The following is a 26,846-nucleotide window of genomic DNA, read 5'->3' as shown; positions in this document are numbered from 1 at the left end:
GAAAGTTAGGTCTAAGTTATTTTTGCTGAATTTGTTTCAGTACAATTAGAGAATATGGATAGGTGAAACCCTAAATAAAATAGAAAGTATTTTGGGTTGTTTGTTGGTTTTTTGTTTGTTTTTTTTTAACTGCATAGTAGCGAATAATATAAAAATTATAAACTTCCATCAGTTTAAATCTTCCTGATATGATTTACTTTTATTTCAGCTGTCTAGTGAACAGCTTTAATTTATTTCTTTAATTTCTTTAATTTATTTCTTGACTTATCTTCATGCAATGCTACCATGAAAATCTGATTTACAATGAGTAGTACTATTTTAAGGGCAAGATCTGTAGATTCTGATTGCAATGAGGCAATTCCATTTACTTAGGTTCTACAGAGGTCTGACAGCTAAACTAAACCAGGCTAGTTATCAGGAAGGTAATGGAGAGAGATAGAAAGCAGATGTATTTGTCTGAGGTTCTGGAGCAGACTTAAACTTGTTTCAGTGAGTTTAATATCTGTGTAATCTGGAATATTTTCAATGTCAAACGTATTGTCTAAATTTTATCTGTTGTCTTTTGTACTTTGCTTATTTACTTTTGCTGCCTACTATTTGTTCTTTTCCTATTTACACTGCATTTACTGATGTCTAAACTTTTAAAATTATTTCTTTTTTGAGATTGAATCACCTTTACTGCATGTAGGTCATATGCATATTACAACAAAATATGCTTTCACATTGTTCTCTTTAAGTTTTTCCCTATCCTCTTAAAACTTCAGCCTCCAGTTCCCATTTATTTCAACAGATAATAGTCTTTATCCCAATGCTCTTACCTTCTTCAATTTTCCTTTATTTTCCTCATTCATGCAGGTTTTCTGGGCAAAAAGTGCTCATGAGTTTATTCAACTTGGTTTATTCTTTATGTAAGCAGGAATTGAACCAAAGGGAATGTTTATGTTTTTGTGAGGTTTTTTTCCATAGTCTCTTTTGCTTCTCTTATTCTTTCTTTGAAGGTCAGGCTCCATTAATCTCTTGTACCATGATCTTCTTTTGCACTTCAGAGGAGGAAGTGTGTAAAGACAACACTAATAAATGACTGATGTGTGTGATTTGTTATAATAATCATGACTAACTCAGTTTTATTGAGGATGGACACCAAAAACTATATTATATGTTGTATTAAGATACAACTTCATGTTTCAAGGTGATATTGATTGACTGGAACTAATTTCATCTAATTCTAATGTTACATTTCACAATACTTATTTTCAGATATATCTGAGATTAAAAAATAGAATGGAGTGTAAGTTCGGGAATTTTTTTTTTATTCCATATTGGTTTCCAAAAAAGAATATTTTAAAATATTGATTTTTGTGATGTGATCTAATGATGTGATCATGTGATCTAATTCATCTCATTTTACTTATTTGTGCGCTGCACTTCTGTTCAGCTAGCTTTCAGGCTTAGTCTCATGTTTTAGGCTTAGACTGCCATATTTTAATGAGAACTAGATGGAAACCAAAGAAGCCTGTTAGTATACAGTAGCTAAGAGTTTTTTTTGGTGTTTTTTAGCAGGGGGATTATGACGACCAAAGCATGTAGACTAAATCTTCCTTAAGATCATCACTGTGTATGTTAATATTCAGGAAATACCTGACAATAATATCAGTGTTGAAGTTAATATACAGTTTGTTTCTGAAAATTTACTACATTTTTTCTATCTTAAACCCCCTTTCTGTGAGACATTTGTAGATAGTTGTGTCCTACAGGATACATTAGTAGGAGGTTTGCATTACAATTACAGAATATATAATCAGGATCACATCTTAGATTTTTGAAACAAAACTGAAATGCTATTTATCTGCTTTATTTTGCAAATTAAGTGGTAATTTTTCTATTTGCAAATACCTACACCTCATACATAAGGTATACCTCTATATTATTAATCGTATTTCACAATATTTGTTTTGAGTATCTGGCTGTGCAGTTGTTTTGAGTGGTTCATCCTGAATTCAGGGTTAGTTACATACACTCCTACACACTTGCATTCTAATTACATGTCAGGATATCCAAAACATTTTTCTTCTTGAAAGCAGAAGCAACTTAGCTTTGGATTTTAATGGTTAATTTATTTATTCCAGTTTCGACATTAGCAGTTTTTAATATTACTGCTTTATTCCCAAAGGATACTTTAAAAAATTACACCTCCAGTGATGTTTAACAATCATTAACTTATTTGAAATTCAAGAAGAACTTTTATTTAGCAAGGTAAAGGTAGTAAAATTGCTATGAGACAGCTCAGGGTCTTTGTCTGAGGTCCCAAGTGTAATTGTTATTTGTCTGGCTTTCGGAATAAATGCTGTAGAAATTCTGCTTTGTTCAAGAGTGCAAATCTGAAACTCATATTCCTCTGGGTATTTTCTTTCATTTGATGTTAACAATCCCCTCTCATTGTATTATTCTTCATACATATTGATTGACTAGTGGCAGAGGTTGTTCAGTCCTCCATTGGCAGACTCTGAAAGGCAAAGAAATCATTCATTTTGATTACTTTTCGTTTCAACAACTTTTTTTCTCACCATCATAACTCTAACAAGCTGAACCTGTAAAACTATGTGTAAATGAACACATCCTGTTTTCTCAGGAATGTATAAATGTAAAATGAATTTTACATTTATAGTGGTACAGTGGAGCCAAGGCACTCTTCTTTGTATTTCTGTGTTTTCCTAAATGAACTCAGATATCTGTTACATTCCCTTGGTGTCTGCTTGGAATAGAAAAAATTGCATCAGACCATATAAAAGTGCTCTGGATTTTGCCTTTTTTTTGTTTTAGTCAGTTTACTTTTGTATGGTTTTTTTTATTCCACAAATTTGCATTTGCATCATTTGACTAGCATTGATACCATTTGATATTTATTTGGAGAGCTTTCTCTTTTTTGTCTTCTCTGGTATGATATAGAACAGGTGCAGAAAATAGGAGAAGAATACTCTGTCTTTCATTTCCATGGCTTGGCATGAAATATGAAGAATAGCAGGCCAGAAAAAACTGAAATCTGTTTGATTCATAAGGAAGAAACGAACTTGGTAATTAAGAGCAGTGGGATCTTTAGAGTCTACTGAACACATCTGTCTTAATTTTAGCAGAAAACTATACATGCTATAAAACATGTACCAGATGATTCTCCAGTTTGTTGTGAATTCCGTTGATGAGTATCTTACACCTTAAAGTTTTTGGGCCAAGTTCAATCTTTTGTTAGAAAAAAGAGAAATCTCCAGAGAGCTATGATATATATTCAGGTTTAATTTGATCCTCTGTTGAAGAAATTAAGTCCTGACTGTTTAAGCAGCCCACCAGTGTTTCAGTCAGACAGAAAATGGATGTAGCTTGAGAGGTGAAATTGCCGAAGAAACCCTGGCTCGAAAGTAGATGTGATTACTCACATAGATGGTAGAAAAGTTAATTTGGCTTTTACTTTAAGTACAAAATATGTCTCTGCACTTTACTAGGTTGCTAATCATCTCATATGTGGAGGGAGATTCAGTGGGTTCAGCTCCTGAAACCACTTAGCTATTACATTACATAAATCTAGTGTGATAACACAGTTCTGCAATTTATGTCTCAAAAGTCACTCTTAGAATCGTTTTGATACAATTACTGTAGATGAATTTCCAGTCAGGACTGGGTGTTTCAGAAATTGTTACTGACATACAGAACCCAGTCACTGAACCCAGCTCATCTCACTGTTAGATCTAGTGGAGCTGATACTCTTCACCGTTGTTTGAACTTGCTGCTTTCGCTCAGCTCCCTGTGCTGCCATGTATTTTTCATTGCACTGGTAGCCAGCTCTCTCTAGGAAATTCAGGCAAGGTCAACCCAAAGTGTAGCATAGTTTTCTTCCTCTAGTTCTTTTATTAATCATAATTCAAAATTACCATGACTCTGAGGTTAAATCTGATTGTGTGAGATTAGTGCCATTTACCATTTCCATTTATTGGATATCCACAGTATTTTCTGAAGTTGGTTACTGAAACTGAGTTTTGTCTAAAGCACAAGTAGCTAATTAAAATCTTCTGAATATGCTAGTCGAGTGCTAATGACCAGAGGATGTCAGGATTTTAGTTTCACACAGCTCTTAGTTTCATACAGCTCCATGGCAACTCTACCAGTCTGGTTTCTGAATTTATTTTATGCAATATAATGTGGGAATGGTGGGTGAATTTCTTTCAATGAATCACCCATTACCCAGATGATCTTTGGACTTTTTAATTCTGTGAATAGGTCTTGTCTGTATCCATTTAGCTTATGACACTTCTCTTGGAATCATGGAACAGAGTGTATGTATGTATGTATGTATGTGTGTGTATATATATATATATATATATATATACATATATATATATATATATATATATATATACACACACACACACACACATATATATATATATATATATATGTATAAAATGCACACATATATTAGCCTATTGAACCTACATAAGCTGTATTTTTACCAGACCTGATTAAATGGAGCTCTGGATCAGACAAGGAGACACACTGGGAGAGCTGAAAAGGTCCAGAGTGTTTCAAGCTTCTGGATTTTGGACACAATGATCTTAAAGACCTTTTCCAGCCTAGTGATTCCATGATTCTCTGATCTGTGGCATGTCTGTGATAATAAGCCTTATGTTTCTCTGACTGTAAGTTTCAACATTTCTTGAACAGTATTAATATGGGTGAGAAAAATTATTAGAACAGATTCAGTTTGCACAAAGAGAGATGCAAATCAAGAAAGCATTCTGAAATAAAAACCTTACTATGAATTTTCTACTGGCTGAAATGATAGAAAAAGGCACTGAAACAATGTAGAAATACCATTTGACAAAAACTGCATTTGTAATCGTAATTGTAGAGAAGTGTAATGTATGGCTTCTGACAACTGCTGGCATCTTCTAATTTCTACTTTAATCTTTGTGGAATTTTAACCAAATAAAATCATTAAATGCATAGAAATCAATTTACCAGGCTGGCATTACAGCACAGTATTAAACATACACAGTAATTGCAGTATTTATTTTGATGCTGGTACACTGACACCAGTTTTGTGTTTAGTTTTCAACCAAGAAGATAATTATGAAGACTAAGAAAAGTGCTAACTAACCACTGTTAAAAATAAGTCTGTGGCCTTTCACTGTAAATAATTGAAATAGGAAAATAAGTTATTTCATAGAATGATTTTGTTGAAAAACAACTGGAGACTATCCTACATCATTAGAATATTCCAGCATTGAATAAAAACCAGAGAGACTCTGTATGACCCTTCTTTTTTATAAATATTGCCAGTCTGATCTAGTGGGTGACATCCCTGCCCATAGCAAGGGAGTTGAAACTAGATGGTTTTTAAGGTCCCTGCAAGCCCAAGCCTTTCAATAGTGATGATGATTCTGTTTATTTTTCAATTTAAATCATTGTTCACTTGACTTTATTTTGTTATCACTTTTCTGTCTCAAATAGAGATATGTTAACACTGGCACTGCTAGAGATTGTCCTAGTATTCTGAGTATTTATTTGTGTTTGCTTCTGTACAGCTCATGTCTTTGGTTTTAGAGAAATCAGATTCACTATCAGAGATATATCTGTACTTCCTTGTAGCTGCAGTCCTTGCCCCATTTTCATCATGCTCTCTAACATTCCTTTCCCAGTATATTTTCTGCTCTATTATGTGTATTATCCACATTTCAGACCTAATCTCCTATTTAAAAAGGGCTCCTAAATCAGGTAGCAATCAAGAGGAATGGAGCAGCATGTATTAAAATATGTCCTATGGTGAACTGAACTTCAGTGGGTATATTATGGAATTAGGTTGGCCTCTAAGACAAAACTGGAACAAATGGGAACATCTCAAATTCTTTGGTGATGTAGTTTCTGGATTCTGGTTCTGGAGGCTGTTTAAACACACAGTTGCAATCCTCTCCAATCTATTCCCATTCCTGCTTCCCATATATCTTAGGAGGGAAAGGACTAGTTTAAAGCATAATTAATTCTGTGATCATCTTTCTTCTCTGTTTATTTTTGTTACCTTTTAAAATTATATTTGTTTTCACTTTTGTTAGAAAGCAATGTATTTGAATAAACCCCAGTTTTGCAATCCCTACGTAGTGTGGATTTTAGCACTAAGACCTAGTAGGGAGTCGCTTTTCCTATTTTGACACACAAACCATGAAAGTACTGTAAATCTTCATATGTGCCTTAGATGCACCCCACCAGTTGAGATCTTGGTGTGCAACCTCTGAGGTTTACTTCAGCTTCTGTGTCCTTGGTGCCTTGTGAGAGGCAAAGGAAGACTGCAGGGGATTTCATGTCAGAAGTATTTCATTTGTGACCTTTCATCCAGCATTATTTTATGGTGAGGCCTGAAAAGATATGAGAGAAACAGGCACAGAACATCCATCCTGTTCACATTTTTTACTGTCCTGGAACACATTTGGGACAAAAATGGGTCCTGAGGCAGGGGGCAAAGCTGGTCTTGCTGAGCATGGGAGAGCAGATGGCAGTTGTCCATTACTGAGCCCTGTGCCCAGCATCATGTAGCTTGGTGAAAAGCAGAACACTTCTTCCATTAAGGAAGTGGCAACTGTGGATTGTGGATTGTTGATTTCTAAATAGATGACATATATAAATACACAAGAATCTGCTCCATTTATACTTTCAAGGAGAATATTCTTGCTTTGTAGAAAAAAAAGTAAGCTACAGAAAAGTTTGATACTGCACCAAATCATATTTGTGTAGTGTATGATACTTTCTTAGCCCATGAAAGGTGAATAATCATTATTGATTAAATAATAAATTATATTAATACTTCTACAAAGACATTTCATTTCTAAGTAAATAAAATATATATACATATTTCCCAGTATTTCAAAAGTTGCCTAATTTCTAGGGGGGTCCTTACCTTTTATTTTTAATCACGTTAAAAGTGCTTGAAATGCATCTTACTGATCCGAATTATTTGCTGAATATACATACCTGAATACACATGGTCAAACCTGCATATACAGGATGAAGAATACCTCTTGTAAATGAGCTTATCTGATTCGTGAGCTACAATCAGTGGCAACATGAAATAATTTTGAACCATATTAAGAGTATTTTATCTGAATCCTGGTGAAAGTTATAAGTAGGTTTCCTAAGCACTTTTTATACTTTAGATCAGATACTGTGGCTGTTAACACAGTCAGTTTTATTTAATGAATCAGCATTTTGAATGTTGCAAGTGCTAGTGGAGAAATGCCTTTGAGGCTCATAAACTTCATGACATCTGCCTGGCAAACAATGCCAAAGTCTGAACACAGAAATAAAAAATTGCTTTTAGTTTTAGAAGCAAAGTTCAAACAATTTTTGAAGCATTTCAGGAAGTAGATTGGACCAGTTTGCACTTGCATGCAGGTTTCCTTACTGTTTTTACATCTTCAGCAGTGCTTATTATTTGCTACTTTTTCATCATCATCAACATTATGCTCCTTATTTCATCTATATTAATCTTCAAAATTATACTTTTAGAGTGGTAGTTCACAGATCTCATGATTCTGTCCTGTAAAATATCTGCATCATGGGTCAGACAAACAGTTCAAGGTATGCTGTCTGTATTAATTCTTGTATTGCCATTAGACGTGTGAAATTTCTATTTTGAGTCACTCCTGTTGCACATTCATTTTTCTTTTTAATGGAATAATTCTAAACTTATGTTTTTGTGTAATTTTAGGAACAGAATGCTTGAGTCTCTGATTTTAACCTATTTCACAGGATTATCAATATATTTAGGAAAAAAAAAAAGCCAATACAACATTTAGCATTTTGAGGCTAAAGACCAATCTGTATTTCTTTGATTTCCTTTTCAGTATATCCACTGTCTGTAAAACTTATGTACTTCATAGTACACATAGTCTTTCTTACAGAATTATTTGAAATTTCATTTTATAAAATATCAAGGCAAAACTACTTACTGCATAACACATGGGCTAATATAAGCTTTCTGTGCTAAAACCAGTTTACAAAACACATACATAACTTGTCATTTTGTTAGTTTAGAAAACTAAAAATAAAAGCTGTGTTCTGGCTGTCATCAAATCTGTCTACAGTGTTTAGCTGATTAATATTATGCTGATACCTTACCTCTTGACATTACCAAAGCTATTCAGGTTTTTTTAAGAGCTGCTTTTGGTACTTTATTGCACAAGCTATGAGCAGAAATATGTGCACTTAAATGATAAGCAGTAACTCCAGCTCAGTGCCACAGGGTAACAAAGTTCAAAGGGTATAAAATTTTTTCTGATTCAAATATGTAAAAAAACTGGAGACAAAGGAAGAAAAAAAAAAAAAGCAATAATACGTGCCCTTTTTCCCTGAGAGAAAAAAAAGCCAGAAGCTATTCATTATCATGTTCTGGAAATGTTGTTTTCTTCATTGATGTCTACTGTTTTGCTTTGTCTTTTTCTCATTCCTGTTTACATATCAAACAGCACTAAGTGCAAAGCAGCTTTTCCTCACTTAGCAGAATACATTGTCCTCCCATATTCACATGAGCTATTTAAAGAAACACAAATTTTTGTTGAAATTTCTTACTCTGTGAGTTTGTAAGTATGGTAGAGATTAGTGGAATTTATTTTTGAAAGGTAATGGCTTGCTTTTATATGCTCAATACCCTTCATCCCAGCAGTTCTGAAAGCATTTTTTAAAACATATGTAGAACTATGAAGTCATTAATTTTCAGTCAAGCCAAACAATCCTAAAATTTAATTACACCTAAATGGCGTCTTGGGATATGGTAGGTAGTCACAGGAATAGCTAAACTCTTACAAAAATTTAAAGTATTTCAGATAAATACTTCAGAAATATTTAATATGAGGGCAGTAAACTGACGTAGTTGAAAGAAAACTGGATCTTAAATGCTTATATTTTGTCTGTAACTCACCCATATCTGAGATGTTAGGATTTCTAGGTGAAGTTAAAGTAAAAATTAACTGATCTGCTAATGTTGAATTTTTACTGATGACCATTGTGCTTAATCAGGGCCAGTACCCTGACCTGGATGGGAAGCAGTAATGGGGACTGCAAAGGAAAAAGCCATATGCCTTTCACATGATTGTGCAAGTCCATGGTTCATTGGGCAGCACTAATAAGGGGAAGGAAGGGGTTTAGCTTGTTAATCCATGCTTCTTAATACAGTGTCACATTAAGTGACGCCCACAACATGAGTATTGATGGTGTTAGAGCTGGAACCTGATTATGAAACACTGCTCCATCCTCCTGTGACATTGGCTCTCTTGAGAATTTTCAAGCAAAAAAGCATCAACTAATGAAGATTTTGTAATAATGTTCTGGTTCAGACTTTATATAACGACAAGTAGAGCAGAAAGAAGAGTCTGTGTGGCTCATTACGAAGTGTATCAGAGACTCCTCAGATGGTGTTGAGCAAAAAGTGCCATGGTTGTGTTGGGCAGGTTCATCTAAGCTAAACAGGTAAATCCTGTGCTTTCTGCACTATGCCTTGGTCATACAGTTACAGTTCAGGATTTTTTGTGCATCTTTGGAATCCCCATTGCATAGAATAGAAATAAGTGTAAGATAACATGATATTAAGGCCTAAAAATTATGTAAGCAATGCTTGGGACAGCTTAAAGTCTAGGTCACCAGTATTGCTTATTTCCTCCAGACTCACACACCTCAGTCTGCCTTTCTTTCTTTCTCAGTGAACGAGAGCTCAACAGAGGGTATTCACCTCTAACCTCCAGCTATTGATGTTTATTTTGACACTAGGATTCAACTGAAATCAGTGGGACAAAGCACGAGTTTGAAGTTAGTAAGGCAGAAGTGTTTTGCTAAATTGGGAAAATATACAGTGATGAAATAATTCATTATTCTATTTCACAGTACTTGTAAACCTGGCAAGGAAAGAAACCCACTTCTTGTTTTTCCAGTGGCCTAAAATCACTATATATGATGTCATGATGGGCATGGTCTGTATCTGTTTTTGGAACAGCCAATGCAGCATTTTATAGAAGCTGGCACTGAGAGCACTCTTGTGTGTGCTTTTTAATGGCACATTTTAATTAAGGTGAAGCTGTAAGAAAAGCCTTTACAGCATTCAAAGAAAATGAATGTTTCCAGTAGGTATTCTTGAATCCATTCCATCTGACTGATGTGCTCTTCTCAGAGCTATGGGCACAGTATTTCCTAGAAGCTGCCTATAAAGCTGACTGATAGAGAGGCTCAAGTGACAAGTCAGTTCTGTATCCTGCTTATCATCATGAGGAGAAGGAATTTGGACACCTCTGTGTGAGGGGGGATATATACAGGAAATCATACCCAGGATGAAGGTGATGTTTTGAAAGTGCCTGGTTTCAATCATCTCTTCTAAATTTCTTTAACTGGACAGCAGATAATGGTTTTGGAGAACTGTTGCATGACAGGTTTCCATAGGCTTACAGCATGATATATTGAAAAACAAAGCAAAAAAACAACCAAACCAAAAACAAAACAAAACAAAACAAAACAACAGAACAAAAAACCCCAAACAACTAAAATATGGGAGGTTTTTCCTAAAAGCTGGAACAAAAACCTTCTGGCTTGGATAAATAAATATTAAGTATCAGGACCTCAGTTGTAAGATTTTTCTTTTTTTAATATTTTATATATTTTAAAAATATTTTTCATATTTTTAATTGGTGAAACAATATTAAGGCTTTTATTTGTATGTCCTTTTTGTAAAACAAATAAGGGCTTTATAGACAAAATCCATAATTTCTGATTCACAACATGATCTGCATGGGCTTGCACTGCCTAATTAAGTATTGATAGAGAGCTCTGTATTTAGTGATTAGTTTATGATAAGTATTTATTCTTTGCTCCTTCCATGTAAATCCTTAACCCAATATTTTCAACTTCTTTTAAAAAAAATATTCTGTATTTTGTATTCAATTGTGCTAGAGTAGAAGTTGATACTATTCTGTTTCTCTCTGGGTTAGTTACAGAGGTGTCCTACTAATAGCAGAGAAATGACATGTGGGCAAGTGGATCAACAGAAGAAAGCACACACCATAGAAGTTTTAATTCCTCACAGGAACCAGTTGGCTGAGAGTCTAAAAAAAGAATAGATTGTAACATTCAGCTATTCTCATGCATTTATTTTCTTTCAATTCTTTTCTTGACCAACTAAAGGAATATAAACAGAGAAAAATAATATTTTCCTTTGCTTTTGATTTGAAAAAAGCCTCCAGAGATCTGGTATAGAATGGTCCAAGCCTTTGTATCAAGACAGGATCTACTGTGCAAACAGAGTGGTCCTTTGAAAATCTATTGCCTCAGCAACAAAAAGAAAGAAAATAAAACTGATTTGTGAGCTAATGCCGGGGCAGTTTCATCTGGGTTCACAGTCATGTTCCCATTTCTTATCAGGACCACGATTCTATCATTCCCAGATTTTGAAACTTGTGATTTTCTGCCTCAGCATGGTATTTGGAATAAGCAAAGTTTCTGTTGTGACTTCCAGGCCTATTTTTTTCACTTCATAAGTGAAAAAGCATAAGAATTAGTGTCTAAATAAAGTAAGTTTGAGTTCATTTATTGTACACCATTACCCAGGAGCCCAGTAGAATAAAGATCTTATCCTCCCTGAGTGATTATGTGCAAGAATAGATTCGTATTCAGCCATCCTGGTAGCCTTATTAATAAATAATTTCACATGAAAGGTACAAACCATTTACTGTCTACATACAAAATCAAGCTAAATTGTATTTACTTGGAGATGTGGTGGTCATAGTATGTGTCCTGACAATTATTTTGATCCAGCTTGCATTGAATATTTTCATCAATTCCAAGTGTTTGGTCCTGTGCCCCTGGTCTTTTTAAAAAACAAAAATCCAGGTATTTTGAAGATATTTTAAAAAATATTAGAAGAGGTTATATTTGGTTTATAGCTCATAAAAAGTAATTAAAATTTCTGGAAATTTCCTGATGATAAATTTAGTATATCCTTTTTTTCTTAAAATTTGAGGTTAATTTCTATAAAATTTGAGTTTTCTAAAATTTTAAAAAAGAAAGATGATTTAGAAGTTTGTGTCAAAATATTTGTTTTCAAGACCAGAAGAAATTTTCCTCCTCATAAAATAATAATGCAGTGCTTTTTTAACTACTAGCTAGACCAGTGGAAAGGGTTGCTGATCTGAGAAGAAGAGCAGAAATATTATCTTCTTTTTTGACTCCCCCTTTGATAGGAGTCTGGTGTTTAAGACTGGTCTGATTTTAGAACACTGTCATCCCTTCAGATATTGAACAATCTGAATTTCTGATAAAATTTTACTCGTCCTCAGATATCTTATGGCTCTAACACCTGTAGTCATTTTTTGGATTTTAGGGACTAGTTGAAGGTCAAGGTAATGTCTGCAAAAATTAAACACCTATCTTTGCTTCATGTCCCACCTTTCTGGAGTCAAAATTACTGGTATTAGATGAGATTTAAAAAAAAAAAAAACAAAAACCCAAAACATTAAATCCCAACTTATCTCAGAAATAAATTTAATGTTTTTCATAGGATCAAAGAATAATTCACTTTGGTAGGGACTTCAGGGGTTCTCTACTGTACTGCCTGCTCCAAGCAGGACCAGCTGGCAGATCAGATCAGATTGTTCAGAGCTTTGCCAAATCTTGAAAACCTTCAGGTATATTCTTCCAGACTGTGGGAATTTTTGTCTTTGTAATATCTTTCTCAGTCTTCCGTAGGTGACATTTAATGACAACTGGTTTTGCTCCTGTTTTCTGATATATTTTTGCTGCTGCTTTACTCTGGATTTTTTCTTATCTGATTCTGATTTTTCTGAAATGGGATGCCCCAAATCACACAGAGTAGTCCAGTTCAAGCTTTAACCATGCTAAGTATTTTATGAGTCCTATGTTGGTCTATGCAAATAAGAGTGTTACATATGATGATTAATTTTTTGCATTATCAAGGCATACTTGACTCTCATTTAGTTTATACTAGATGCTGTTCTGATGATCCATTGCCTAATCAGCCTGACCTGCCTTGAATTTGTACTTTCAGTTATCCTTTTGTCTTACTCTATAATTGTTTGCTGATGGAGTTGTATCTTTTTAATAGTCATTTCTGTTTGTCCTTATTCCTGGACAAAATATGTTTTCATCTGATCCCTGTCACTTTTTATGACCAATAAAGCAGGATGCTCTTACTCAGCCCCTTGCTTTTCTGTGAGGTTTTGGTTGTTTGGTTTCAGTTGGGTTGTTTTTCTGGGTGGTTTTTGGTAGTAAAGATACGTCCTCTGTTTTTAATCTAATCAGATTGTTCTGAGTATAAACAATTAGAAAATTAAGCTCTTTGCCTGTAACCTGAGGGTTTTTTTTTTTTTTTTACTAAAGATCTTGGCTGTGGTTGCTGAAATTCTTATTACCACAAGCAGCATTTACTTCACTGTTGTCTGTAATAAAGTTTCAAGACATTTTTGTACTGATTTTGTACTGTTTCTTTTATATCAAACCTGGTATAGCCCAGAAAGCTGTACAATGAAATGGAGGAGTGTCAGCACTCATCCTCCATCAGGAAAGGAGTCAAGTGGGAAACAGCTAGATGCCAGCTTGAAAAAACTCCAACCCCCCTTTTTAAATCGTAGGGCTTTGTCTTAAAATTTTACAGTGACTCAAAGCCACTTAATGATATAATCCTACCAAGAGTTTTTTTCAATTATTCATGAAAAGATGTATTTACTTCAGGAGAGCCCTCAGAAAAGCAGTGTCCATCTGGCAAATCCACGGTTCATCTTCAGCTGAAACCCAATTCTTACAGTCCAGACAAAAGAGAATTTTGGGAACTGGCCACAACCTAGGAATCTCTTTCAGACAGTTTCTCTGCCAGATATGACTGGGACCACTGCAATGAAGTAAATATTTCTGTATCCTACAGGGCAATATGTAATATTGTGCATGGCATAAAGTGGCTGCTCTTACAGAATACGTGAACATTTCGGGTGTCAGATTCTACAAATGCAAAGTGGTTAGGAGAGTGTTTTAGTAATGTTTTACTTACTCTGTTAGTGAAATATCAAGGTTTATTGGCAGACTTTTTTTTTTTTCTTTTCACAGATTTTATATAAATGTAGCAGTTCCAAGAATAAACAGAAATTACTTGAATTGTTTATGTTGAATGAGGCAGATCACTTTGATACTAAATGCTCTTGGGTTACAGTTCAAAAGAAAATAAATTAATGTAAATCAGGTATTATTTTGCCGAGTTTCTGTCAGTGGCAAACTGATAGTCAAAATTTTCTTTTTAATCTTTGCTTGTCTTAGCTAGTTGTAGCTTTAGTCTCATTATGTGCTCAATCAGCTAAGTAGAGGATTAATTACTTGAACAAAGTTTTTAACTGGTGGGATTATGTAGGAAATTTTGAAATATACTTATGTCACAAAAGTTCAGTATTGTTCAGTTAAGCCGACAGACATATTTTTTCTTCATATTTGAGAGCTGTGTACCAAATATGTGAGTTGAATAATTGTGATGATGTGTAACCATTATAATGAGAATGATGAGGTAAACAGGTAAGGTAATTATGGAATTATATGGGTCGATAATGTTTAAGAATTGAATGTCACACTAAGAGCTTTTTTTTTACTCTTGGTTGTACTAGTCACACCCCTACCTGAAAATGTGATCTATGGTGTCATTCTAATGATGGTTCAAAAATTGTATATTATGATAAACAATATACTAAAAAATTACCACCATTGACTTTTTCTTTTAAATAGTAAATTTTTCTTTTAGAGACTATAATAGATGAAATTGCTACAGTGCTACAAGTTAGAACTGTTAAAAAAAAACAGAAAAACTATATAGTCTCTTACATTTCTCAAAAAATTGTCTATCTCAAGTACCATCGTGCTTTACTGAAAGTGACTATAATGTAATTCAATTGTTTATCTTTAAGAAAAGAAGTTTTGTGAATCAGTGAATTTCATCTTTTTTAAATGAAAATCACTGACCATGTCTTTAAAACTTTTTTGTGTGCTGATAAAGTGTCTGTAAAAAGTACTAGTCTGATGCCAATGTCAGCATGGGGTATCATTTAAACAAATAAACAGTCAGCAGAAAACAATTAATTACTAGAACTGCATAAACTCTTTGGTTTGTGACTTTTGCGAGAAATATAAATATCATTTTCTGAGTAGCCACCTCCAGTTAAGAGGCTCAACTTCATCCAAATTCTGAGAATCTTTTTCCAAAGCTACAGTAAACTAAATTGCCTGTGCATTTGCAGAATGAATTTACACACAGAGATATGCCAGTAAGGCTAGTAAAACCGAATTAATTAAGAATGAAACTGGTGCACAGCCTGTGTGCGTGAGATACTGTGGAACATCAGCTCTGGATTGTATAGCAGTAATACCTCTTTTACTAAAATTGTCAGCAACAAAGAACTCAGGAGTCACCAGATCTGGTTTACATTTGAACACAGACTGTTTTGTTGGAAACTTATAGGAACATTGAACACAGTCAAATAACATCGTAGGTTTTCATGAGTATAGTTCACAATGGCAAAAATCTAAGTAAAAATAATAAATAAAATCTCCCTGGTAGGTTCAAAATATACATTTTAAGCAGTTTAGTTCCTCTTCATCACCAGCAATGCCATTCTGCCCAGGCCACTTGAATGTCAAAAGACAAAAATGCACTATAAATATGAGGAAAGATACACATCCTAAAAAAAAGTTTACATTTCATGGAAAAGTGATGTGTGTTCAACCAAGGAATGTTTATTATTATTAGGACTTTTGCACTGTGACACATCTCTTTCCCTTTTCCTTAAGTGTGTAGAAGAGGAGACAATTTAAGCTTTGTTCTGGACTCTAATTCTTTAAAATAAATAAGTTACAGTAGTAATATTGACACAATTCGTGTCCCAAACCCTTTTAGTCCTCAACATCTTTAAGGTGGAAAGAATGAGCTGCCAGGGAGCTGTTTTAAAAGAAAAATAAAATTCTATCAAAATGTTACTATGTTTCTGAGGCAGAACATACTTAATAATTAGGAAAATATGTTTTGTTGTATGGCTAGAATATATTATGTTACACTATATTTCTTACATTTTGTGATGGTTGTATGATACCCATCAGCAGTTCCAAGTGCTCTATACAATTAATCTGTCCTTAATAAGAGTATACTCTATATTATAAATGTATAACAGTCAAATGTGCAACTCTTCAAAGCAATGTTTCATATTTCATTAGTCCTTAAATAGTTTGGAAAAATGGGTGGGCCTCATGAAATGTTATAAAATAATTTAATTGCTTTTAGACTGGGGAAACTAAATTGAAGTGCACCTTAGAAAATGTCCAACTGCATCTCCTTCCAAGAGCACCAGCACATCTGCTGATTAAGTCTTCAGGATGTGTATAGCTGGGGAAGTCAGATTGTCTTCCAACAGGCAAGTCCCAGCAGATGCTGCAGTTTGTGGATGGTTTTTAGAGCCATAGGCACCTGGTTTGGCAGGTACCCAGTTTGCCCCTGCTGAATCAGCAAGTGCTGTGCTGAAGGCAAGAACTGGCACGTGTGCTTTCAGCTCAGCCCTTTGCTCTCAGGGAGTGAGGGTTCTGCACCACTTTGCTGTGCTGCAGCCTGCTTTCAGAGGGGCTGGTAGTACTCACACAGCTTTCTGCAGCAGCAGTACCCACTAGCACTTCAGCTGTGCTAAAAATGTGCTGGTTAAATGGGGTGGCTTAAAAAGGAGAAGTGTGGAATTCTCTTCACAGAACAGGAAAGAGTATTCCCTGCTCAGTACAGAGAGAGACAAAGAGTTATTTAGGGACAGAACCATTGAGGAGGAGGCTTTTTTTGCAGAAATGGCCATATGCTTCCAACTCCTACAACATTCGACAATAGAATATTTTGACAGCAGAGTGGCTGCTGCTGTAAATCTCCTAATTATGGAGCAAAAGTGCCACCAACTCATGATGCATAACATGTTACTGGCATAAACTCATGCAGCAGTTCAGAGGAGTGGAAATTTTTCTGATGGATTAACCTTTACACCAGAAGGTTCTCTGCCAGATTTAGTATTAGATGTATTCTAGGCTCCCTTTGAACCTACAGGAAATGTAAAAAAACCCAGGGAAAAAAAAAAGGGAAAAAACCCACAAAACATAAAGCTGGCTATACTTTGTATCATCTGCACTAGCTGATTTGACAGCTGTGCTATTTGTACCTATTTCAGTCTGACAAAATTAATGTTTCAGTAACCTTGAGGAACCAGTGCTGAGCTCTGGCAGTGATGCTCACAGACCCAGGTTCTCATTGGTTTGTGAACCACCAGCTTTATCCACTGAGTTGAGAGGCGTGTTCATACTTGAGATAACTGCTGAGTTAGTCCTCCTGTGGGTGCAAAAGGTAGTTATGCTCCCAGGCACACATTTTTAACCCCATCATTCTTCTTCTGCCCTCTTGCTGGGCTAAATTATGCCATTATCACTGCAAGGGGAATTCACACCTGTAAATATGATACAGACTCACTAAAAATGCACTTTATGTTTCATTGTGGGTACTATTGAAACCTCATCTGTTAGAAAAGTGCAAATACTAAATAATTCTTCCTACAAATATTCATGTTAAAGGGCATCCTTATAAGAACTACCACCCCTACCAGAGTGTTGCCAGCCCTTCAGTGGTAATACAAGTATATTTTGAAACTATGTCTCCTCTATAGTGGTATGAGAACATGATTGTAAACAAGAATTGTCAAAAATTATACCAGTATTGTTTCCCATATTTAAGTGACAGATCGTACACTGACCATCAGTAGAGAGCAGAATAATTGTGGGGAAATTTTGTTGTGATTGTGGTGAAGGGTGAGGGCTGAAATGTGTGTAAATTGTCTACCTTTGTTGGTGTAGTGATGATGTTATTTGGAGAGAGGTGTGGAGAGTGCTTTTGTTTATTTTGTTTATTTAAGTGACATTTACAAAGATTGAAGATTGTGTGATGAATTTGTATTTTAAAGATTGTGATACTTTAATGAAAACAATAAAACAAAATCTCTTACATTCTCAGCATTATGTAAGTAGAAGTCAGATCCTGTAAGATATTGACACCTCATTTGTGTGAATTCAGCTCTATGAAGTTACCTGAATACATTTAAAAATATGGACTTACTTCAAGAGGGTCAGAATAAATGGTTATAAAGCTAGATTGCTGCACTTTTCAATAATCTGTTTTGCTACAGTTTGTGATTAATTTGTTTTGTATTATTACTCTTTATATTGCTTACATTTTCTCCTTTTCTGAGTTAGCTGCTGCACCAGTGTCTCCCTCTGCTAATCACTGGTTTTGGGAAGGTACACAAAATTTCCTTTTGCTTTGCAGTGTGCAAAGCAGTGCAGCTTAAGGGCTGTACATTTACTGTTCTGTGTACATGGTTACTGCTTCATTTTGAGAGAGGTTGAGTACCCCCATCACCCGTTCAGCTGCTGGGGAAGGATTGATCATCGTGGCAGTTAAGGGCTGATCTATTCCCTTGTCAGCAAGAGGGGAATTTAGAGCAGGCAGAGCTATCAGAGGTTCTCCTCAAATCTGCCTTCTGAAAGGAAATCTCTGGTAGTGCAAGAATGGCAAAATTGGCAGGAGTATAAACCCAGTTTGAAATTTCAGCTGCCATGAAGGGCTAAAGCTGGGGCTGGGGGGAGTCTTAAGCAAAAGTTTAAGAAAGAAATACAGAACATTCTGTCGCTGGTACTGCTCCCTCCAATGGCTGAGAAAAATCTGTAATAAACCTCTGGTTAGAAATGTAAAGCTGGATTTTAACTTCAAAAGTTTGATCATGCAGCAGATATGCTGTTTTTCCTCTGTGCAGGTGTCTGAGCCAGACTGTATCAGAAGAGACAATGTTAGCAGCCAACCCTCAAAACAGGGAGAAATTAACCATACTAAAACAAGCTCTTGGTGCTCTGGGATTCAATAGCCTGGTAAGTTACATGAGCTTATGTTATTTGTGGCTAAAATAATCGTATTAGTTGAAAGCAGGTCATAAGTAACTCTCACAGATGACCTTTTGTGGCTAAAAGAAGCACCTCTCTGTCTTTTTTTTTTTTTTTTCCCCTGTTAGTTAAGACATTGAAACAAATACAGCACTAGTTCACTCCAGGGAAATTACTGTAATCACTTTTAATTAGACACAGAACCAACAATGTAAATCTTTTTCGTTCTTAAAGATTCACAAAACAGCTTCAAGGTATAATACTCTGAACAATTAAATTACATAGATTAAAAAGAAGCAATCAAATCCCATATGACACCTCATAAAAGCCACGGAAATTTTTTTTCTCTTCTTTATTATCTTCCATCCTTTTTAATTTTATGAAACACGCATATGCTAACAGCACCTGAAAAGAAGTAAATACCTATTTAGGAAAGAAAATTAGAGCCTGGTAACTTGAAAGAGCTGACCTAATTCCCCAAAAACAACAAGATAGGCCTGCTGTTTGTCTTTAATTCTATGAAACTAATGAAGAAGATAATTTGGAAAATTAATCAAGAAGAGGTTCTGGAGGACAGAGGTGTGAAGGAAATCAGAAGAAATAGAAGGATGGATATAAGAATTCATGTAAACTGTGCTTCCCTTCAGGATACTACAGTGTCTAACAAACTCCCCATATTTCTTACAAATGTGTATGCCACATAGCACACTGTGGCTGGAGCACTTCTGCAACAGAAATACATAAACAGCAGTAGTTTTAGAAGGAGGTAAGAACAGACTGCTGTACAATTTCATTAGAAAGAAGGGGAACAAAAGTTAATGTAACTCTCAGTTAAAACATCATCAAAAATGGCAGATGGGCAGCAGTTGTAATAAAAAAGGATTAAGGGCTATCAGCAAAAAATTTGTTAATCTGCTGAAGCTGTTATTTAGGTGGCAGATAGACTTCTGTGTCAAATAATATTTGACAATATTATTCCTTACTCTTAGTGGCTTGAGCTCTGCACTCATAGATTTCAGTAACAAAAGGTCCAGGCACTTCTGGATTAAGCCCAGTGTTCACAGTTTGGTGGATCTTTCTTGCTCTTTCATTCATGTTTCTGTTCTGTTGAGGAAGGGGTTCAGCTCATAAGTAAATAATTGAATGCTTAATGAATCATGATTTATAAGCCTGCAGTAGCTGTCTGAGAATGCTTCCTATACAGTATTCTTTTGAGTCCAATACTTCATTTCACTCAGAATTCTTGAAAAGAAGTTACCTCTCAGAAAAGTGTCAACATCTTGGAAGCTGGTCTGTATTCAGGCAACATTAGAATAACATTTAAGGGACAAGAAATCTGTGAAACTCTCAAGTACTGCAGGCTGATTTCCTGTGTTGAATGTTAGAGGGCAATATGTAGATAAAACACATTTCTAAAATTTCTACCCATTACTTCTGAGGTACAGGGAGAGGTCTGTATGTATCATTCTTTGACTACCTAGCCACATTTAATGATAGAGTAGATAATCTTTTTGAAGAACTACATAAAAATTCCTTAGCAGGCATTAATGCTATCTTCCAAAGAATGTTAATGTTTATTAAAACTAACTACTGTTTTAAAGGTGGGAAAACATGCATCTTACACAATGATAAAGTGTTTGAGAATCTGGAATGAAAAATATACCTGGAGACCTGACCCAAATCACCAGAATCAAAAGCTATCCCAGCCCACCATCCTTCAGTGCTGCACAGGAATCCCCAAGCCAGTTCTGAATGAGTTAACCTACAAGCAAGGAGTGTGCACTGCCAGTCTGCCTGAGATATCATCCCAAGAAGCAGAGGATAGCACCCTACTTTGAATGCTAGATTAGCATAACTTCTTCTATTTTAAGAGTTATCTTGTTCAGACTTTCCCTGTATATATTGGATTTTTTGACTCTTCAGCTTTGGTACCATGTAACACTAGAATACACTGTTGCCCTATTGACACCTCTCTCATACAGTAAGAGACTGACATTCTTGTCTTAAAGTCTAGTTTAGAGAGGCAAACTTGCTTCCACAGCATTTGAGGTGCTATAATCTATCCCAGAAAGACTTTAAGCTTTTCTAATGTCCTTGGATGATTGGCATATTTATCAGGGAAATAACAAGAAGAAATGAAGAAGAAAACTTGAAAAAAAAGGATGTACTAGCTAAGTATTTCATCAGTAGTATATGTATAATCTTAGTCTGCAAATTCTGATAAGTGATATTTCTCACTGTCACTCCTGCAGTTTCAGCAGAATCAGGCTCTAAATATTATTTTTCAAAAATATTTCAAAAATTATCAATTAATTTTGCTGTACATAATGTCACGTAATGTTATAGTTGATATCAGGTTTCCTGTTTTACCATTTTAAGAAGCACCATTCTTATATAACTGACCTTAAAACAAAAAAACCTTCCAAAAACACACAATGCTTTCCATATTTTAGGATTTAAGGTTCATATTCCACAGGTCATATTTTTCCGGGAATTTAAAAATACTTTAAATATAATTAACCAACCAAAACAACTGAAGAAAGTTAGTTTTCTTCTTGCTGTGATAAAAATGAGGTCAGAAAAAATCTGCCCCTAAAGATAACTGCTTCACAATCTGAGACATCACAGAAAAGTATGAAATCTCAGAGAGAAACTGTGAGGGTAAGGAAAGCTGCTTTGTTCCTTTTGGACCTTAATTTCAGCTTTTAATACCAGGAACCTATAGAGCTGGACACTTTATGAATTCAGCTGGCTGAGGCAAAAAAACCCTTGCTGTTCCCAGATATAGAAATTGTCTCAATGGAAATTCTCTATGGACAAGATATGTTTTATTTCTTGCAGAAACAGTGCATCCATGAAAGATATTTCAGTATTTTTATCACATTGGGAAAAACTTGCTTAACCTAGCGGTTAATGTGACATTAAAACAAGGAAATAAAAATTAATTTTGTTGGTTCATGTCCTAGCTAGGTTCCAGTTTGATTTCAAATTTTCTGTTAATAATTCAAATGTGAATGCTTTTCAACTTATCAAATACTGATGATACAAAGTAACAGAATTTATATTTTTATAAAGCATTGCCTCTCACTGGTGTGTCCAACAGATCTTTTCTTTATCTTTAATTCTGGAAAAATTGTGCAGGAGGTGGAGAACCTGTTTGTGATTCTCTCAGCAATTCTGCATCTTGGAGACATTCGCTTCACAGCCCTGACAGATGCTGAGACAGCGTTCGTGTCAGACCTGCAGCTCCTGGAGCAAGGTCAGTAGGACACGACCTCGGAGCGCCGCCTGCTTGGTCCCACTGCAGGGAAGTTACGCTGTCCCACCGACAGATGGAAACACAATTCCAGGGAGACCAAAAAAAGAAAGACTTCTGAAAATTCATAAGTTACTGTGAGAAGACAGTATCCAATTGACTTGGGCATTTTATAAATTACAGATTTTTATGGGATGAAATAAAATGCCAATATGGCAAATTAGCTAATTAAATGTCATATTTAATGCTATCGTTTGCCAAAAGAAATTGTACAGTTCACTTTGTGCAGTCTTGTTTTGAAATGCTTTTGCACTGCTTGTCAACAGCTGAACAATTTGCCTTGATTTGAATTCCTTACATTCAAAATCTATGTCTGAAAAGGCACTCTTGTTTCTGTGCTTTGAAGTTTGCCCTCTTGGTCACTAACAAATCTCCAAGTGGCTTATGGATACAGAATGTCAGTGAGTAGCATACCTTCACTCTAATCCCACAGAAGGTCTGCCAAACCCTGGGGAAAGTCCTGAGTAGTCTTTGAAGGGGAAAGAAAGCTGTAATGTAATATACAGATACATTAATACTTCACAAAATACTGACAGCAGTCCTATTTTATGTGTTTGTTAATTTTGATTACTCCTGTGACAGCACCCTTTTCTGTAATGTTTGAATTCTTTCACTATTCAAAAAGAAATCTACAGAAGAAAATCTGTTGTAAAAAATGAAATATGCAGTATCACACAAATCAGTCTTTCTTTACATTTTCTTTTCCTTTCAGTGGCAGGGATGCTGCAGGTTTCACCAGATGAGCTTGCTTCAGCCTTAACAACTGATGTTCAGTATTTTAAAGGTAATCTTCTCCAAGCTTACATTCTCATAGATCAGACCTGGTGGCATTTTGAGCCTTCTGATTTAAAAGCTGTCAATTTTTTTGTTTCTTATTTCTTGTATGGTCCTGTAAATATTCCCTCTGAGGAATATGGAGGCTTATCTGCCGTGCACTAAATCAGACTGGGCCGCTAAATCAGAAATGCCTTTGTAATATGGAACAAAGCAGTTTCACACTGTGATGCTGATGGGCTCCTAACTGATGGGCTCCTAACTTGATTAATGTTACAGAAGTGTGTCAAGATAACAGATTAGATATTAATAAAGAATATTAGTAAGAACTGTAATCAACAGGAGTGTCTTAAGAAAAAAAAATCTGAAAAAAATATTTTCAGTAAAATATTAGTTCTGTGTAGTACCCCTACACATTTCTTTTAAACAAGGTATAAAGGCATGTATTTTCAAACTTGAAATCTTTTGAGTGTTGACAGTCTTCTCATCTTGCACTGGAGGCTTCAGAAAAAAGCTAACACCATGTAAATGTTTGGCAAAGGAGAAATTACTGTAGCTAAATTTACTGTAACTAAAATTACTTAAGGCAAAGTTTACAGCACACTTTCATCTCCATTTTTTGCTCTTTCTCTTAGGAGACACGATTGTTCGGAGGCACACTATAGAGATTGCAGATTTTTACCGGGATCTCTTGGCAAAATCTCTATATGGTCGTTTATTTAGCTTTTTAGTCAACACAATCAACTGCTACCTTCAAAATCAAGATGAGACTGGCAGGTAGGAGGGGCACTGGAAACTATTAGGTATTCCATTATCTGTTCAAATTCAGAACCCTGAAAGAAATATGATTCCTTTAAATGGTGGAATTTAATGCACACTGATAAAGTTTTAAAGAATTTTATAATAGCATGACAGTGATGCTTGGATCTTTAAAGCACTGGCTATTCCTTCTAACTGTTTCTACTCTAATGTATTTGTTTGTTTATATAAGGGGCAATGGTACTTCAGGTAATCTAGACTGGTAATCTAGATTGGTGGTTAAAATTAAAAGCCTTTTAGGACTTGACAATACAGAATGACCTAAGTCTTTCAACAGTGAAAATGCTGCTTGGTGCTTTTTTAATGCAGAACATACTTGTTCTTTCTTCCCAAAACAGTGACCTTAGCACAGGGTATTAAAACCAGAATTTTATTCAAAGACCTGCAAATGGAAGTTTAAATGTAACCGATTTAAATGTTCTAAGAATGTTCTCTAGGTTGGCATCTTCTAAATTTGATGCTGTTGCTACCCAGCATGGCTTCTTGGAAAAATGAATGATAATTAATGTGCATCAGTGGAGCAGTCCAGAAACAAATTAAAGGAACAAAACCCCGAAATCTCTGTGGAATCAAAGCAACAAACTAAGACAGTAGACCTAATTAGATGATCATATGCATGTGACTTAATCAAAGTTCAACAGCTCAAATGCTCAGCTGAGTTTTCTTATGAACATAAAATAAAAGCAGCCTGGAATTATTGGTAAATGGTAATTCACTAATGGCAGATGTGGAACTTTCATAAGTATGTTTTCTTTATATCATATCTCTATGGCTGCACAGGACAAGGTACCCTCTTTGAGAGTTTGAAGACTTCACAGTCTTATTTTTATTTCTATTCACAGACCAATTAGTGACAAATCTCTTCTCTTCTATGGGTGTTGCTAGGAGAAAAAGGTACCATGCCTGAGTAACTCAGCTTTCTGCACCTAAAATCTGTCTGTCATTATATATACACCACCAGAAGTGTCTCACTTCCTGCTAAAGGCAAACAGAAGTAACATGGAATGATTTTTCTTGTCTGTTGTCTGTGACACTAGGCTAGGGCAATTTTCCAGTTCATGGCCTAATTTGACATACTCTCTATATAATGAGGAAGGGCAGTAAAATGAGGCCACAATTCTTCCTCATTCATTCCTGGGATTTATGGAACAGAGGCTTAGCTCAGTGCATGTCTGTGGCAGACAACAATCCAGCTCAGGCATTTCTAATTACAGTGAGCTTTTTTGTAGTGATTGTTGAGAAAGAAATATAGAATTGATTTATTAAAAATATTAAAATTATTTGAAATAATTTTTCATTGGGTAATTTTACAATTTGATATCTTACATTCTTTCAGTATAGGGTGTTGTGTACTTCTGTTGTTAATATAAACCTATATTTCTAGATATCATAGCATCTTCAAATAATGAAGGTCAAAATTGTTTGTATATTGTCTACATTGTAGTCTCCTTTTAGTGCAATCACTAGGTAGAAGAGGTGACCTCTAACTTGTGAAAATATTTCTCAGTGAAACTACTGAGGTAACTTGAAGACTGTGTGAGGCTGTTAGTCCCAGCTAAAACAGAACAGCTGTTTGATGTATCAGAAATTAGGAATTTGTAATAGTCTCCCCTGGCCACATATTAGACCTATGCTTTTAAAGGGACAGTTCTTCGTTTAGGCTGGTTATAGAAAGCTAACCAGCTCAGGATTATTTGGCAGTACTGACAAGACATACTAAATTTTATCAGGCCAGAACTGGCTTTGTTCCCTTTCCAAACTTGAAGCTAAGTAGATTATTTTGAGTGGAAATAAGGTTGATCATCCTTCCCTGATATTTCAGCCTCAGTTGAAGTAGCCCACATACAGCTTTTTTTTTTTTTTTTTTTAAATTTTTTTTGGTCCAGCCCAATCATATTGTTTGAGCTGGAGGAGTAAATCAAGGCATAGAATAGTTCTAGATGCAAGTTGGATTACTGCAATGAATTGCAATGAATTTGTGATTAGTGAGTCAGATTTACTTCAAATACATCTGAGCAGCTATCACTTAGCAGCCTTATATCTCCAGTTTGGTGCAGTTTTAATAAACCTCTGCTGAAAGATCCACCAAAAACATTTACTTATGTGACTACATTTGTCTGATACATTCCAGGCCACATTTTATTCCCCAATTGAAACTGACAGAATTGCTACTTTTCAGATGGGATGAAGGCTTCATCAGAAACCTGGAATAAGGTTTCTAACTCAGTTCTCCTGTTCTGTTGTGAGGCAGCTTAGCTGTACTTCCATCACACCAGTGAGAATTTATGAAGCAATAAAATTAGATGTCTTGGCTTAGTAACTCTAAAAGAAGCATTTTTTATTGGTATTTTTTAAGGAAGCTGGTTATCCATGTTTAACTTTTATGGTGGAAATACTTTATTTTGGTCTTTAACATTGATTTATATTTACTAAGAAAAAGCCTGTGACAGGTTTTAGGCAAAATAAAAGGGATGATTATCACTAGATCTAAGAAAAGGGGAGGTAATTCTGTGAAAAGCTTCAAAGACCAAGCTCTAAAGGTATGAAGTACAGAAAATAAAAAATGTTGCCAGAATCCAACAAATTAATTACTTTGAAATACTATGTAATAGGTATAAAGCAAGAATTTTAATGGTGGTGTTAAGTAGGATAATGCACCTTTAGAAATGTCGTTCTCTTCCATAAAAACTTAGAATTTTGTCTAGTTTAAACTAAATTATAATCCTACATGCTAATTTAGACTGGTTGCAAGATCTGAAATTTGTTTACTGTATTAAAAAAGAAAATCTACTATGGTGAAATTATTTTGCCATAATTGGCCCCTAGAGTGGGATTAGAAGAAAGCAAATAACATTTCTCACAGGTGCTTATAATTATTTTTTCAATTATTGATATTTATCTTCACTCATCTATATAATGATTT

General features: G+C 35.0%; 1 protein-coding gene across 1 annotated transcript in view; it reads left to right on the top strand.

Annotated features, from left to right (window-relative positions):
* MYO16 (myosin XVI) overlaps positions 1-26,846 on the top strand; it is a 259,909-nt gene that overhangs the window by 120,674 nt on the left and 112,389 nt on the right. The window contains exons 16-19 of the mRNA XM_059839709.1: positions 18,891-19,002; positions 22,156-22,273; positions 23,043-23,114; positions 23,740-23,881. Coding sequence (XP_059695692.1) covers positions 18,891-19,002; positions 22,156-22,273; positions 23,043-23,114; positions 23,740-23,881 — 444 coding nt within the window. The remainder of the gene's footprint in view (positions 1-18,890; positions 19,003-22,155; positions 22,274-23,042; positions 23,115-23,739; positions 23,882-26,846) is intronic.

Source organism: Haemorhous mexicanus, chromosome 2, assembly GCF_027477595.1.
Source record: "Haemorhous mexicanus isolate bHaeMex1 chromosome 2, bHaeMex1.pri, whole genome shotgun sequence".
Lineage (NCBI taxonomy): Eukaryota > Metazoa > Chordata > Aves > Passeriformes > Fringillidae > Haemorhous > Haemorhous mexicanus.
The sequence above is the reverse complement of the archived record's forward strand: the minus strand, read 5'-3'. Positions and strand labels throughout refer to the sequence as shown.